The sequence below is a fragment of the Labrus bergylta genome, chromosome 20, assembly GCF_963930695.1.
Source record: "Labrus bergylta chromosome 20, fLabBer1.1, whole genome shotgun sequence".
NCBI lineage: Eukaryota > Metazoa > Chordata > Actinopteri > Labriformes > Labridae > Labrus > Labrus bergylta.
Window position 1 is genome coordinate 2,571,611 of NC_089214.1, and position 17,291 is coordinate 2,588,901.

Sequence of the window (17,291 nt, forward strand, 5' to 3'; positions counted from 1 at the left end):
TGTAAATCCCAGTGAGTTCATGGGATCAATATTTTTGAGTTCTGCACTCTATTTATTTTTACAGAAGGCGTAAAGGGTCCAGATTTTCTTTGATTGGCCTGATTTAAAAGCAAAGGGTTTGCTTTAACTCGAGCTGCATTATATGCATTATGCAAAATAACTTTATTTATGATACACAATAAAATAAAAAAACATTGACTTCATAGACCTAACATAGGAAAGTATTTGGATGCGTTTTTGATGTAAAACTGGATTTTCAGTTCAGGCCTATTTTCTCTTGTTAAAAAGCAAAATAAGTAGGCCTACATATTTCCTTTAGTTGGGGGGGTTAAATAAAAAAAAATCAAAGCATGCTCAAACATGAACATCTTGAGCACCCTGAGAGGCCAACAGGGAAATTTAAGTAAAAGCCCTCCTTCTGTCGCTGCAGAGCTGAGGCTGACAGACGCAACACTGCCCTCCTGTAATGGAGATATATGGCCTGCACGTTTTGATTGAAACCCTCAACCACTCTACAATCATTCTGATCAGCCAGCAGCATTTATTCTGAGATTCTTGGTGATGCAGGTTCGTGCGCGGACAACTAAACATCTCTGCTGTAATGATGGGAATATGATGGGCAACGTTTTTTTAAACAGAAAAAGACAAGAAACTGGATTTTTCTTCCCGGCTTTGAGTATCTGTCAAAATCAAATTTGGACCCAATGTGAACACAACGAGCAGCCAAACATGAGCTGATTGAAAAGGCCGATTGAAAGTGTGCTGAGGAAAGATGGAGCTAATAGGCCCGTGGCTCCGGGTGACTCCGGTCTAATAAGCCACTTAAAGTTAATGGAAGAGGAGGTCAAAATGAGAATTATTGACACCCAGTTGCCCTTAACCTGTCTACCAATAAAGCTGATTAGTTTTTGTCAATTCATCAGCTGAGCGCGCTCCGGGGACGTTTTATTTGCTCGGGGGAAATCAACAAGTCACCGGGTAGTTTTCAAGTAAAGGATCGCCATTTAATTGTGGACCCTGATGATCATGACCAATTACAGGATGATAACGGGGAGATTGATGTGGGGTGGGACGTTCACGGACCTGCATGGAGACGTGGAGAAGAAACAGAGAGGAGGAGGAGGAGGAGGAGGAGGAGGACGGAGTGAGTAGATGTCTTTATTTGTGAAATGTGTAAATGTGTGTGAGTTTCAGAGGTCTCCACTTGTTGAAATATTTCTGAATTATCCCTGGTTATCGGCTACCTTTTGTTTTTATTTTTTAAAGTGTTTCTGTTGATTTGTTTTCCTCTAAAAGCCCTTTATTTAAAAAAAGAAAAGAAAACAGCGTTAAGAAAGCAGCATTTTAAAAATATTTGAAAGGCCTTAATATAGAACACGTGATGCTCCACATCGAGAGTTTCATTTGGAATTCCTCTCATCGATTCAACTCATTTTCACGCCCTTCCTCTTTTTCCCTCCAACAGCAGGACTCCTTCCCTTGTCCCCCATCAGTTTAATTTCATTAAAGGCCCCCCCACATGAATATTTCTATTAAAGCAGCGGTGAAATATGGAGCCATTTAGTATTGGCCTTCACCGATCACCGCAGATTTATTACTCCTCTTCATCACATCCAGGGGGGTGGTGAGGGGTGAGGGGGGAGGAGGGGGGAGGGGGGGTGAATAAGGCACCCAAGACGGAAGCAGATCCTTCAAAACCAAAAAAAAAAAAAGCGTTTAATTTCCTCTGTAATTACTTTGACAATTAACTAAAATACAAATCACGGTGACAAATCGGGACAGTTTTGAATTACGTTCTCTGAATGTGGTCATTATAAAAAAGATGAATTTAAAAGCACATGCTGTGTCTCTTCTAATCCAACAAACAGGTTTTGTTTTAAAGGACGCTGCTATAGAAATGTGTTAAAAAGCTGTTTTTGTTTTAGCAAGTTATATTTTATTTTCCTCTCTGACATTTAAGCGTCTCTCCAGTGAGCTGTTCTACATTTATATTAAAAATATAATCTGAATGTCAATAATAAACATACATATAATCTCTTTTATTTACCATTTAAAGCAAACAACCCTAAACATTGAGGTAATAATAATAATAACTTTTATTTATAAAAACAGATGTTTACAAAGTGACAGACAAAGCAAAGGCAGGAAGTCAACAGTCAGCCAAAACAGGTAAAAACAACAACACAAAAACTCATGGACAGTCAACATATTGTAACATATTAATGCACATTTTCATATATGCACAAAACATAACGTTGCAGAAAAATAAGGATAAACTGACCGATCAGGGCGACGATATCCCCGAGGGGAGATTCCGGTTTTTACTCCGTTATTGAGAGACATGCAAACAGGACCTGTGGACATGCATTAGTGGAGAGATGTCAGAGGGAGGCTGCTACTGCCTTGCTCAAGGGAACATCGGCAGAACCTTGGAAGTGACCTCTCCATCTACCTGACCTTTGATCCTCACCTGGACTTAAAAAAAGCAACCCTACAATTCTCAACCCAAGTCCCGACAGGCTGAGCTACTGCTGCCTCCAACATCAGTTTAACAGCCATCTTTCTCCTTTGATCTCAGACCTCTCTCTCTCTGTGTGTGTGTGTGTGTGTGTGTGTGTGTGTGTGTTTGTGTGTGTGTGTGTGTGTGTGTGTGTGTGTGTGTGTGCAGGCTGGATCAAAAGTTCTGTAAAATTATACTTAAAGTAGGCCTTCATCCTGGAATAATACAAATAGGATTAATGCAGGAAAGTAGCTCTACGGTAAAGACTTGCTAAATAAACCCAACAAGAGCTGAATCTTCAATCTTTACCATGTAATTTTTGGTTGACTTTCTTAGACTGTGTCATTTATTCGTAAAATAATGGTTATTTTATTTATCTATGTGTGAAAATGATACCATCTTTTTTTGACTGTGGCTGAACTGACTTGTGCAGGGGTAACCCAAAGTGTTAAATGGTAAACGCTTGAGCTTGATCACACCTACACATTCACACCCTGATGGTAGAGGCTGCTGTGTAAAGAGTCCATCAGTATTTATTTACTAATCCCATTTGAATCATTCTTTCACCAGCAGAGTGTTTTAAATGGATCACAACAAGCGTTATCACCCTCCAGAGAGTCAGGTGCTGATACACAGGCACTTTCCAGTTGAGTGACCATTGTGTCTTCATTATAAATCTTTTCCACAAGTGTTGGGATCAACGCAATACATGTGAATATATTCATCTATCTATCGATCTCTAAAGCTCGAAAATAGATCTATGAAAGATCAGCCAATATATCGGTATCGTGTTTCTCCCTAATATTGTTATACAGTACATATCGGCCAAGCTGCAACCTCCTGCAAAGCAGATGCATAAGTGTAAAATCCTACAGTTCCTCGAGTGTCCACTAGAGGCTGGCTGCAGGAGCGCAGGAAGTCACATACACACCCATTAAAAAAAAGTCTGTTTTTTCAGCAGAGATGAACATGTTTACAGCCTGGTTCAAAAAAAACAAATAGGTGTGATTAGTTTTGTTATCATGGGCACACATTGTACACAGGGTGAATTTAATGGTATCGGCTAGGGCTGGGAAATATATATCGAGTTTTTAAGATATATCGATATATTTTCAAACAAGATATAGGGTAAGACGACATTGTTAATATGGATATAGTTTATGTTGCATTAAAATAACGTTACAGAGGTGCCAGGTCTCCTTTTTCTCATCTCACTGATGATGACTGACTGTCTGCTCCTCCTCTCTCTCTCTTTTATTGTATTAAAGGAACATTTTTATTTTATAATATTACTTTTTAAATTCACAAACAGGTGGTTGATTTTCCACGTGTTTTCACTGTTAATAAAATACATATCGATATATATCGAGTATCGCCATTCAGCTAATCAATATTGAGATATGAGTTTTGGTCCATATCGCCCAGCCCTAGTATCGGCCCTAAAAATACCATATCAGTCGAGCCTATTGTTTTATCATCGAGATTTATGCAGGGTTTTTCCTGCATAGAGAATTCTTTGGCACCCCCTCATAGAGGTTTTACCCAGCGCCAAAGGAAATTCACGAGCGTCAAAAGAAAAAAAAGACGATTCAAATTGCAAATCAAATCCTCTCTGAATGTATGTTAAAAATATCAATACATCAAACGATGAAATGCACAGATTTCTGTCAAATAAGGTAATACAGACTCGTAGACTATACTGTAATACACAGGTCGAATGTCTACTACTGCGCGTATTTGTCACCCCCCAAAGGCCCGTTCTGAGCCAGGAAAAACCCTGTTTATGTATATATACAAGTTAAAATTCAGAGTCACAAAAAGTGAACACGTCTCTTGTCAAAAGACACAGTAGAGGGGACGCAATGACCAAATTTAATAATTTAAATGTTCAGGAAACTGAAAAAATGAGCAATTTACTTCAAAAACCTGTTTAAACATTTGTAAAAAAAATAAATAATTGGCGGGAAAAAAAAGATAAAGAATAAAAGATATTCCTTTAATCTTGTTTTTAATGAAATATTTAGAAGTTAGGCATCAGATTTTTAATTATTCCGACAGGACGACTAATAAACGGCACAGCTGCTCAAACACAACTGCTCTGGTTGAGAGGCGGGTCTGAGCTGCCCCGGATATGATTGACACGGTTTCTGTCCAATCAGCTTCCAGGTATCCAAACAACCGGAAGCAGTTAAGCTTGCAGTTCCCTGTGTTGTGTTGATTTCTAGGAAAGAGAAGGAAAAAGAGGTTCTTCTTTTGACGTTTGGATTAACCTTAGCTGCCTTCCCAGAGTTAGTGAGTCACTTTCACTCCTTAATACTAAAGAATCAAAGGTAAACGATTCTCCTTGTCACGTGTGTGTCCTGTAAAAGAAAACGTTCAGTTAGCCTCTCAAAGTGGTTAGCTGCTGTGCTAACTAGCTGCTGTGCTAACGTCAACAAAACCACGTTACTCACAAATACATTAAAAAAACAAAACAGCGCTGCGACATGACACGAAGAGTTGTTTCGTGATTTAAAGCCTCCGTTGCTCTTCTGGTGTCAGATAATGTTTGTAATGTATTTAAAGCTTGACAGCTGCTGAGTCATTAGCTAGCGATGCTAACCGGCGAGCTAACTATTGTTGAAACCAAAAAAACCCGGATAATTAATGAGATTTAAACCTCCTGACACGCTGTAAACATTCACAGTCTTTACTGGTTTATTTACTCAAGTTAACAGCTGACACATTGGGCTTTATATTTCTCTTTTTATCTCACATATCTTGTGTTTATAAGTTAGGTTATTTCTGTTTGATTCATGAAGTGATTCAGTACGGAGGCCCTGAAGGGACACAAACTAAAAAAACATTAAAAAATAATATATATGTTGTTCACACAAGTTATTATGTTTTTTGTGTGCACAAGTTAGATGACAGCTTGTGGACATTATGATATCTTTGTGTGTGTACAGTAAATGAACTCGTGTGCACCAGCATGGGGTCAACATCTGTATCAGCTGTTATGACGTCACCAAATGATGTGACGTGAGCTGATGTCAGTAGCCGATCGTTGTCGTATCAATTTAAAGCTGGCACGTACACCTCAGTACTGATTCAGAGACTAGGGGTGCGTTCAAATTGTCCCTCTTATCTCCTTTCACTTTCCACTTTACCTTAACCCCCCGGAAGCATTTCAGTGGCGGTTTGAATTCTCTAAAAGTTAAGGAAAGGTGGGTCTATGCTTCCTTTATAACCTCCTTTAGGATACACTGGACCATCCTTTACCAAAGGAGATGAGATACGACGTCCCACAATTCCTTGCGGCCGCAACATTTAAAGCGAGTCGCTCATCCGACCGTTCAGGAACATTAACGATGATCGTAAAGAGATAAAAGATAAGAGACATTTTTATCAGATGATGTTTTATTCAACATATTTCATTCACTTAAGAATGTTTTGTGCTGCTGTACATTTGTATAAAACATTATGTGTAGGTTATATCTTACATTAATGTAATGTAATGTAATGCAATTAATTTCATATAATTATATTTATTTTGATGTTGATTTCTGATTGGACAGGAAGCTGATGGTTTCACTTTTCTTACTTGTAGCCTGGTGGTCTATATTTCTTTTATTTCAATCCCAACCTCGTGGTGATTAGGATTATTTCACCGGTAAGAAGCACAGGGGAAAGTTTATCAGATGCATTTTTTGTAGTCCATTTTCTGAACATTGTAGTTTTAACACGGCGGACCCACGTCATTAACCTCCGCCGGCCCGTCGCATTGAATGACGTGGCCTAGTGGAAATGTGGTCGGATTGTCAGAGCAACGAGATCGCCTTTCCCTAAGTCCTTTATGAATTCTCCTAACATCTTTCCTTAACCTCGTGACCTTTTCCCCGGGGTTAAGGTGAAGTGGATAGTGAAAGGAGATAAGAGGGACAATTCGAACGCACCCTTGGTTTTTTATTGGGCAGAAGAAGTCACCAGACAAACACTGACTTGGTTTCATGGTCGAACGAGAGAGGAAATGGAGGCATCACGGGGAGGCTTACACCAAAATTATTCATGAAACTATCAGCAATCGTATAATTGGTATAGGTATCGGACCGGATGTTCCCGATCATTTCATCTCTAGTGCGCACATACTTAAAAAAACAAACTTTTAGGCACTTCAGGGGCTCCGTAGGATTGCACCTAAACCACCTCATATTCAAAGGGGGGTCCAACACACCACACACAAAAACAAGTGACACGGACACATTCAACAACACATACAAAGGCTCTCACACACCAGCACATTATTCCCTTATCGCCACCATCACAGTGTGAACAGGGACTACATTTCCCATCGCATATTACGCTAATAACATCGATTACATTGAAACTACTGGTGGTGAAAACAAAGGCTACAAGCAGGAGCCTTATAATTAAAGGGACAAGGAAGACACGAGTAATATGTTTTTAAAGGCTCGGTGAAGCTTCTAACTGGATCCCTTTTTATTTTCAGACATCTGAGTTGCGTTAAGTTGCTACAGCTGAAAACACCCAATGTGCAACGCCGGAGAGTCACGATAACGCTTGTTCCATGAACTGATTCCTGTCACCGTTCACTTTCACGTATTAGATCTAACCACAGCGTTTTTCCGTCTCATTGTCTCTTTCAGATATTAGCAAAACCCCCGTAATCAGTCGATGGGAAAAATCTGACAATGTTCAGCTTTGAGGGAGATTTCAAAACAAGACCCAAGGTGTCACTTGGAGGAGCGAGTAAAAAGGTTAGTTAAAAAATGTCCGTCCGTCGCTCAGTTGGCAGAGTCGGTCGTCTCTCAGCCGTAAGGTTGAGGGTTCGATCCCCAGCTCCTGCAGCCACATGTATGATGTGTCCTTGGGTCAGACACTTCGTCTGAGGTGTATGAATGGATGAGTTACTTCTGATGGTCTCTTTACTCAGCAGCCTCAGTATGAATGTGTAGGTGTAAAAGCGCTTTGATCAGTCAGAGGACACTACAGTGTAAAGGAGCACTCTGAAAGTTTTCCTCTTGTGTCTGTGTAGGAGGAGAAAGCGTCTCTGCTGCACCGCACTCAAGAAGAAAGACGAAAAAGAGAGGTAACTGTTCATTGGTGTAAAGTTTTATTTACAAGCTAACCCTGAAATGCCACAAAAGGTTTTTTAGTCCAACACAATCACAACATCTCGACCAGATCTCTCCAGCTGTTCCACAGGTTAACCCCCTTTTGTTGTGACACAGTGTAGCCTCACGTTCTGGTCCTTACTGCTTAAATATTCCTCTGAGGTCAGGTTTACTTTGCCTCCTCTTACATACTGCTGATGACGTTTTACTCTGGACGTGATTTGTTTTGAAGCCGACCAAGTCCTTTACCTTTCAGTGTTTTCAGTTTAAATGAGACTCAGCTGATCCATATTTAAAAACATCGTATAATGTCAGGATGTCCAAACTAAAGGCCTCTGCACACTGAGTCCATCTCACAATGCTGTTCAATAGGTGTCCCGTGTCATAGTCATGGTATCGTCCTCGACCTTGTTTCAGTGGTCAGGAAGTTGAATCATTTCCAACATGTTTTCTTTAATTGTTCAGGATGAAAGAAAACGACTGAAGAACGCCATTATCATCCAGTCCTATATACGTGGCTACCAGGATTTGAAACGACAGGTAAGTTGTATATTTAGCTTGTTGTTGAGTCAGACAATAACACCATCCGTCCCGATTTCAAGCTCTGTGTCTAGGGTCCTCACAAATGTCTATAAAACACTAATGAAATACCAAAACAGTACACTATTCTGCTACACTGATTTGTCTGTACGTGTGTCAATCAATCTCAGGGTTGCGTCTGTAGCTTAGTTAGCCTAGCTTAGCGTACTAACTGGTCCTGCTGTGTAACTACAGGTTGGAGAGCTGTCATACTGAACAGGAAGTCAGCGTTTTCCAAAGAGCTCCAGGAGAGTTACAGCTCTGTTTATTGCAAGTTAAATTGTGTCATTCAGGATGCATTAAGAATGGGGCTGCCTGTCTCATGGTTGTTTTTATGAGACTCAAAGAAACCTGAGTTCAGCGTTGCCAGTAACCTAGCACTTAGTGCACGCCTCATGTACGGAGGCTGAAGTCCTGGAGAGTGGACGGCACAGGTTCAAATCTGACCTGTTGCTCCTTTCCCTACTCTCTCCCCTCGGTTCCTACTCTATCCACTGTCCTATCTCTAAATTAGAGGCACAAACTGTTTCCTTAAATGCATTAAACAACACATTTGTGATATTTAAGATATGTGACGTTTATGCTACTTCCAGTATGCCACTCAGAGGGCCAGGTTCGATGAGTGTGCCAGCCAGAAGCTGGCAGGGGGAGCTCAGCGCTCCTTGGACGGTCCTGGTCTCAGCCTTCTATCAAGACAACTCATATTTTTCTACAGACAGAGTGTGGATGCACATAGATTGGTGAGCATTTTAAACATCTTCAGTGCTCTCAAACGACAAGAGATTTGACACTTGGCATTTTACGAGTTGTGTCTGTTTTGTGTGTTTCCAAAGATATGGTTGTGCCAGAACCTGGTGAAACTCAACAGTCAGTTTGTGCAGCTGCTGCTGGGCCAACAGAGAGATACATGTTTGTTTCAGATCAAGAGGATCTTAGGCTTCTGCTGCAGGTACAGTAGTTAAAAGCATTATAATAATGGAGTCATAATTTCAGCTGTTATATGCATGATAAAAAGCTTTGTCACTCTCTTACTGGTCCCTTTTTTTTTGCCTCCGCAGACTGCTACAAAACTGTAACGATGATGGTTTAAATGTGGCTGTTCCCATGCGGATGCTAGAAATCTTTTCTTCAGAGAAAACCTATCTTCCCGTTAATCAAGATGCTAACTATGTAGCTTCTTTACTAGAGCAGATTTTGCACTATATGGTACAGAAAGGTAAGCACACAGGGATTTAATTCCAGAGTCTATAATAAATAAACTTCACACATAAAGGAGTGTTTAGAGATGATGTTGAGCTGCTGTCTAAATATCTTTAATTTCTCCTTCTGTGTTCTCTCCAGGATACTACCGGTCGCTGTATATTCTAGTGAATCACAGACTTCCTTCCAGTCTGGATTACAGCGACGCTCCCTCTGTCCCACTAGCAAGCACACTGTTGGAGCACATTCTAAAACCTCTGCACTTTACCTACTCCTCCTGCACAACAGGCGCAAGGTACAGCACCAAAAATTCAGCCATGAGATTTAAGTTATCCAGTTACACTCCACACACTTTTCCATTTACTTCTTTCATGTAGTCAGGTCTCAAAATGATGACTTATTTGCGGCAATAGATCTGGACTAAATACAATTTTAAAAACAACTTTTTAATCATTTGCAAAAGAAGAATTGTCTCGTGAACATAATGTGTTACCCTCACCTTTAAACTCTTCAGAGAATCAGGTCACAAAGATAGACAAAGCAGCAACCTGTGGTGTTGAAGACAGTTCCTCGAGTGTCCACTAGAGGCTGGCTGCAGAAGCACAGGAAGTCACATACACACCCATTCTAAAAAGCCTGTTTTTACAGCAGAGATGAACATGTTTACAGCCTGGTTCAAAAAACCAAATAGGTGTGATTAGCTCATGTCTCGATGGACACACACTGTACGGGGGGTGAATGTTTTGATGACTCATCAGTTTTGATTTGATGAAGGATAAGAGTTATTCACAATAAGGCGTGTAGCTGACCTGATTGACAGGTGGGCGCGGTGTAACGGTTTGTCAGGAGGTTTAAAACCCGCCTCAGCTCCAGCTCTCAGCCTGTCGTTAGGTTGACTGAAAGTTAGACTGAGACAGCATTTCCAGCATGGAGACCGCCATCGATGGGACAGGAACAGATGGATGATGATGAAACATTCATATTTACAGATTATGAGATAACCTCAAATCAGTGATGTCTGTCGACCGCTCAAACTGCTGCTTGTCAGTCACTGACACATGACGACTGCATGGCAGGGAATTTTTTGTCTCTGGTGAATTCTTTAAAAAATCCTCCATTAAACTGATCAGATGAACTACAGCAGTTTTTTTGTCCCCTGTGGTCAGCGGTAATTGCTTCGAAGACTAATTTACAACAAGCCATAAAAGTCCCCGAGACTCACTCGCCCGCCGGAGTGCAAAAAGTCAGGCTGTTTGCCGTCGATTTCAGACATTCTCAAAAACAAACGACAGGGACCTTCTTTTATTCTTTGAAGAAAAGCAAGGCGGGAGTGAGAGAAACTTGTGCACACACTAACTCTTACAGCTAATTATCTCACTTCACCCACCAGATGTGTGTGACGGGGCCACACAAAGCCGCTCTGTTTGGAGACACAATATTGGAACAGAATGAGCAAAGTGATGTTATAACAAGCCACCCTTTTCCGCTAATTTCTGCTGAAATAGGCACTGAATTTTAGTTTCTTTCCCATGTGAGTTTATGCCCTGGATTCGACTTGTGTTTTTTGTCTTGTCTTCTTGCAGGCAGTTTGTATTTGCAGCCTTTACTGAGGAGTTCATCTCTGCACCGTTCACCGAGCAGATCTTTCACTTCTTTATCCCGGCACTGTCCGACGTCCGTCTCTCGTTCCCCTTCGAGGCCTTCCTGAGCTCCCTCCAGGCCACCATCAGCTCCTCTTCTTCGCCTCAGAGCAAGGCCCCCTGGGTGTTTTACTTTGTCCTCTCTGCGGGGGAGAACTGCTTAGGTGGGTGGTTTTAAAATGTCCATGGCTCCTTTGAAGCATTACCACTTTTATGCAATTCATAGAGATGAAGATATGTGGATTTGCACAGTAATGTGATGATGTCGTGTGTTGGCAGCCTCGCTGTCAGAGGAGGGTCTCCTTCTGTATCTTCGGGCTCTGCAGACGCTGCTGCCGCTGCTGCCTGTGTCTGAGAGCAGCAGCAGGCCTGAAGTCAACAGCGACTCAGAGGATGAAGACAACACTGGCATCCATCCACCGCCCATGCAGGCAAGATACAAACATTTTGTAGCTATGACAGAAGTTCCACTCTTATGCACAGTCATTGCCGTACCAAAACAGATATTCTTAAATAAAACAAATATCATAAAAAACATCATCTTTGCTCCGTTTCTGATCCGGGAAATAAACAAACTAAAATAAAAAAACATGCAGTAAAAGGTAACGGAGCAGTGTCGGTCATACAGCGGCCAGACTGTTGTCATAGAGACGGGACGGACGTGCAGCACTTTTTCCTCAGCTCACTAAGTCCCGAGCGCACAAACAGCGCTTCACTTTCCCCAGAAAAAACTTGAGGTGAACATTTGAATCAGTTGAAGTAAACTTGGATAAAGTGCTAATTAAACACATCCCAAAGATACTAACGTGTCAGCTGAACATCACAAATCCCTCGCATTTCCTCCCCCAGTCTTCTTACCCCACATATTCCCTTCCTCACCAGGATAACACCAGGATCTCTGTGCAGCTGATCACAGAGGAGTGTGTGCGCAAGCTGGACACGAAGCATCAGACCAACGCATTGCTCAACCTGGTGTGGAGGGACTCGGCCAGTGAGGAGGTTTTTACTATGATGGCATCCATCTGTCACACGCTCATGGTGCAGCATCGCCTCATGGTGCCAAAAGTCAGGTCAGGACCCAATTTTTATATACGACCTTGTGAACCATAATTTACCAAAAACAAAGGGATTTTTTTTTTTTTTGTTTGGCATTCCTCGATGTGCAAATGAGTAAAGACGTTAATGTATCATGTCTCCCACACATACACGACACCTGGACAGGCCACCCGTTTATATTTGTTTTCTTTGCCTTATCCATAAAGTAAAGCATGAGAGAGAGAGAGAGAGAGAGAGAAGTCTGCTGCCCGTGTGTCCCTCCCGTGAATGCCATGATAGTGGTGCTACGTTTCACCCTGTTTGAATATTTCTCTGCAGCCGCGGTGATTTTGAGTGACTTGTTGTGATGCGCTTCATACCTGTCATCGAGTGCGGATCTCCTGAGGTGATAGTGGGTGATGTGTTTGAGCGTCTCAAACGTACTGCTGGTGAATGTGGTTGAAACACACAATAAACAAAGCCAAAAAGTTGCACTTGAACACACCGCAAAGACTACAGCCGACGGCCAACCACATAGCATGACAACAAACTTAAAGCCCCTTCTCAATTTAATTCTACATCATAACGTTTAAAACGTCTTGTCGAGGAGCATTCCGGCGTCCAGAGAGCATGTTTACACATCCGACTGATTGAGAGGAAAACTGTGTAAGCAGTAATGTAAATAACGGGGACGCGAGGCAGGCAGTTATCAGTGATCCGCACCCTCTGGCATTTACAACCGGCAAAGGAAGCTGGGATGTCAGGGAAGCTGTCAGCTGTGGATGAGGGCAATTACCCCTTCTCAGGTTGATTACATTAGGACCAGGATGTCAGAGGTTGGGTGCATTGACTGACGGGAGGTGATCCAGACTGAGCTCTGTGGATACTCAACCTGCTCTAGTTAATTATTAGTAGAGCCAGTGGATGTAAATGTGTGTGTGTGTGTGTGTGTGTCTGAAGACTATCTTGTTGATATATTACTGTGTGTCTCTTTTAGAGGCCGTGGCTTTTACAAAACTGAACGTTAAAGGATAAAAACAAATGTTTCTCCTATAAAAAAATAAGGGCCCGAGTCTTAACGTCGGCTGGTAATGTTTCAGGATTTCTATCGGCTGCTTGATCAGAGTTTAGAAGATTCTTTCTGTTCGCATCCAGTTTCTTTTTTAATATGGCTTCCTCCTTCTCTTCGCTTTTACCATAAATCCTGCCCCTTCGTCTTCCATCATTATTGGATATCTGTACAAAATAATTAGCTCACTGAGAAAGATTAATCACTGCAGGAGTGGACGGGATAGCTTTACAAGAGGCTAAGGGGAGCAAATTGCATCCCGGCCTTGATTTACTGCTCATACAGCAAAAAAGAAAAGAGAGAGCGAGGCTGGCCGGTGGTCCAGCCGTCCCCCGGCACGCTGCCTTTTTTAATAAATATGTCCAATGTCTCTTGAAATATATATATTTTTTTAAGAATCTAAAAGCTTTGCGGTGGAAACAGGCGTCTGATTGGTTTGCTAATTGCTCTCAGCTCAGGTTTGTCTTAGTGACTCTGATGTAATTTCACTTTAATTGTTTAGAATTGGATGTTTGGTGTAATTTCACTTTAATTGTTTGGCTTCACTGAATGTAGCACTCTGTTGCTAACAGCGCTCTCTCTCTCTCTCTGATGAAAGTCCCTGCAGAGATCAGCCCACGTACTTTGTTGACTTTTCAGTGGTTGCTGTGATTTTGGTGTTTTCATGAGATAACGAGCCTTACTCCGGTTCTTTCAGGGTATTATTGGATTAAATTTGAAACGAGCATTGCTGTTATTTTTTTTTCCTGCTGAAAAGAGATTCTTTCATTACCGCAAAATGAAATGATCTGGGTGTTATTCATCGAGCTGCTTTTCACACACACACACACACACACACACACACACACACACACGTGCACACGTAACCCCTTTTGATGTCTTGACTTTGTTTATTAGCGGTTCATTCCATGATTGAAATGGGGGTTTGGGTTCTCTTGGGCCATAAATCAGCATGTCAGCTGGCGTTTAGTGCTTTGTTTCCCATTTCAATCAAACACTCGCATCACTTGTTATGAGCGCACTGCACTCCTCCTCGCTTCTCTCCGGAGCCCTTGTAGTCCTGACAGATGGTGTGTGTGTGTGTGTGTGTGTGTGTGTGTGCTCGGTAAACCATTTTTCAAGCTGTATTCGGGGCCGTCCGACACCCTGCTCCTGTTTCTCATTTCCATTTTGGGAGTTTTGAATGGGTTTCCGTAGATTGAACGAGGGAATGGGGATTTGAGGGTTGACATTGAGATGAGAATATTTGTCTAGCTTGACTTAAAAAAAAAAAAAAAAAGTATGTCTCTTCTTGTGTCTTTTCCCTCCGCTGACCTTTCCTCCTACCGTCTGCTGAGAAAACAAAGACGCAGCCGTATTAAAGCCAAGCGTCCTAATAGGTGTCGGCACTGTCACTCTTAAACAAGGGCCTATTATATGCAGGGGCACTTTATTTTACCTTTCAGCTTACTTAGGACATTATTGTCACCTGTACTTACCCTCTGTGTGAAAAGCCATGCAATTTAGGGAACCACACACACACACACACACACACACACACACACACACACACACACACACACACACACACACACACACACACACACACACACACACACACACACACACACACACACACACACACACACGTCGTACACAAACACACACTTGAACAAAGAGCAGCTTCACACCTTGGTGCCACAGCAGAGCGACTTTAGCGAGGTATGCAGGCCCTCCTTTGCTTTATCACGTAATTCACTGAGAGTGTGGAAGCATGCTGGCGCTGCAGGGGTCACAGCGAGGACCAGGCCCCCCCACCCCTCCTCCTCCTCCTCCTCCCTCCATTGTCCTGCGCCCCTGGCCATTAAGTTAAATGGGGCTCCAGCAGGAAGCCAGAGAGGGCTGTTTATGACCCGAGCCCGGGTACCCTCGCCAGCAACTAGTTTACTAATGGAAGGTGCCTCGCCTAAATAAAGCTTAACGGCTCATTTAATCTCTTTTTCGGCCCTCGCAAGGTTTAAAAGGAGAGAGAAAAGGCCAAGAAAATTCTATGAGGGATAACAGGGATTTTACTCCTGTGTCCTCTGGTTAACAGGGCGATGTTAACAATCCTAACGTAGCAGACAGAGAGTCGTTTTACTGTGTGTGCTCGCTCTGATTGAAATACTCTTGAACTCATGTCCTCTTGTTGATGTTGATGGATAACCGCCCTCCTCCTCCTCTTTCCTCTCTGCAGGCTCCTGTACAGTTTAGCTTTCAACGCACGCTTCCTGAGGCATCTCTGGTACCTCATAACGTCCATGACAACGAAAATGATCACTGGGTGAGCTTATTCAAAACCTGGAAGTCTGCAAATCAACGTGTGAGCATTATGCATGTTTGTGTGATTAGACTTCATGCCTCATATGTGGTCTCTCCCCCCCCCCCCCCCCCCCCCTCAGCTCCATGGTGCCCCTGCTACAGCTGATCTCACGGGGGTCTCCAATGTCGTTTGAGGACTCCAACCGCATCATTCCCCTCTTCTATCTCTTCAGCTCTCTCTTCAGCCACTCCCTCATCTCCGTGCATGACAGCGAGTTCTTCGGTCACGAAATGGAAGGTAAAGGCGCCGATGTCTTCATAGACAAAAAAACCGACCTGGTGCGTGACCTCGGCAGAATGTCGAGATGAAACCTCAGTTTGATTTTATTTGTAGTTTTATGGAGCGCACACACATTGAAAGTGTTTTTAAAGACGTGCTGCAGGGGCTGCTAATTAGGACGCACTCCTTTCTTGTTCATTGTTTATTATAATACGTTTGTTTTTTTTATCTGCAAGATTTGGGGAAAAACGTAACCCCGGTTTCCACACAGTCTGGGTGCGCTGCAGTCCCGTCAGCACCGAGCACTACGGCGCCGTTCACTGCCACTCTAGTCAACACACCACTGAGCGTGCCAGCAGCGCTACTCCGCTCTGCTCCTTTTACAAATACGCCCCGAGTATGTTTTTGACTGAGCTCGCTGCAGGCACGTGTCAAGCTCGACAGAATAGATCGACCCGGACAGGAAGTCAGACAAGGAAACGCACAGAGCGTCCGGTCAATTTCAAAATAAAACACAACATACAGACTGATTACTTCAAAACAGGCACCGAATGAAGAACAAATCATCCTCAGAAAGACAAAGCAACATGTTTTGCTCTTTATTCCCGCGTGATCTTGTAGTTCTCATGTGATCTTGTGAACCCGTGTGTGCAGCTGCTCAAGGTGTCGCATAGACTATTTGGAAATTGCGGATTACACTTTAAAATTGCGGTTTCTAGGCTGTACTTTTTGAGTTTATGATTTATTCTTCTGTTTTAAATATCCAGAAAAGAAGCAGAGTGAGTTCATCCTGTGGACAGTCACCTTCATCCCTCTGAATCTCCTTCTTGGGGAAACGGATATTCTCTCATCATTTGTTGTTTTCAGCAGTAACGCAGCTCGTTGCCGCCGTGTGAATTTAAAAATCAATATCTGTAAAAGACACTGAATCCATTCCACCTCTCAACAGGTCAGACGCAGTCCTCCATGATGCCCTTCACGCTGTTAGAGCTGGTGACTCTGTCTCGCTGTCTGAGGGACGCGTGCCTGGGAATCATTAAGCTGGCCTACCCTGAGACCAAGACCGAGCACAGGGAGGAGTACATGGCCGCCTTCCGCAGCGTGGGCGTCAAGACGAACACCGAGGTTCAGCAACGCATCCAGGCCGAGCAGAAACGCTGGGTACAGCTCTTCAAGGTAAGAGTGTATCACACGGTCACTGCATCACAGATTAATGTGCGTCTTTGCCCGTCACACAACTTGAATTTCAAATTGATCAGCAGACTTCGAGAAAAATCCAAAATTATGAAAAACATCAATTATAGGTCACAAAGAAATGCTAACTTAATTTTGATGAAAACGTCAATACAGCACATTTTAAAAACAACAGTAGAGCCGTTTTCACACACAAGGAGTAAGTTATTAAGAATTTTTTTTTTCTGGCAAAAGATTAGTAAAATAGATAATCTAAAGCCAGACCGATTAATCAGCCAGCCGGTAATATCAATCAATCAATCAATCAATCAATCAATCAATCAATCATTATTTGTATAGCGCCAAGTCATATTAAGTGTTATCTGGAGACGCTTTACAAGAGATATGGGATAAGATCCAG

General features: G+C 42.5%; 1 protein-coding gene across 3 annotated transcripts in view; it reads left to right on the plus strand.

The window, feature by feature from the left end:
- The first annotated feature begins 4,659 nt into the window (after nucleotides 1-4,659).
- Nucleotides 4,660-17,291, plus strand: part of ube3c (ubiquitin protein ligase E3C) — a 31,145-nt gene continuing 18,513 nt past the window's right edge. Inside the window, exons 1-14 of one of the 3 annotated variants that reach the window (XM_020652079.3) lie at nucleotides 4,660-4,792; nucleotides 7,147-7,257; nucleotides 7,536-7,589; nucleotides 8,080-8,154; nucleotides 8,787-8,933; nucleotides 9,027-9,142; nucleotides 9,252-9,409; nucleotides 9,535-9,688; nucleotides 10,977-11,197; nucleotides 11,313-11,464; nucleotides 11,916-12,103; nucleotides 15,353-15,439; nucleotides 15,558-15,715; nucleotides 16,647-16,873. In XM_020652079.3, the coding sequence (XP_020507735.2) occupies nucleotides 7,192-7,257; nucleotides 7,536-7,589; nucleotides 8,080-8,154; nucleotides 8,787-8,933; nucleotides 9,027-9,142; nucleotides 9,252-9,409; nucleotides 9,535-9,688; nucleotides 10,977-11,197; nucleotides 11,313-11,464; nucleotides 11,916-12,103; nucleotides 15,353-15,439; nucleotides 15,558-15,715; nucleotides 16,647-16,873 (1,803 nt within the window). In that variant the 5' untranslated portion in view covers nucleotides 4,660-4,792; nucleotides 7,147-7,191. Of the gene's footprint in view, nucleotides 4,831-7,146; nucleotides 7,258-7,535; nucleotides 7,590-8,079; nucleotides 8,155-8,786; nucleotides 8,934-9,026; nucleotides 9,143-9,251; nucleotides 9,410-9,534; nucleotides 9,689-10,976; nucleotides 11,198-11,312; nucleotides 11,465-11,915; nucleotides 12,104-15,352; nucleotides 15,440-15,557; nucleotides 15,716-16,646; nucleotides 16,874-17,291 lie in introns of all 3 variants that reach the window. The other 2 variants (XM_065949169.1, XM_065949170.1) reach the window with 2 other exon arrangements.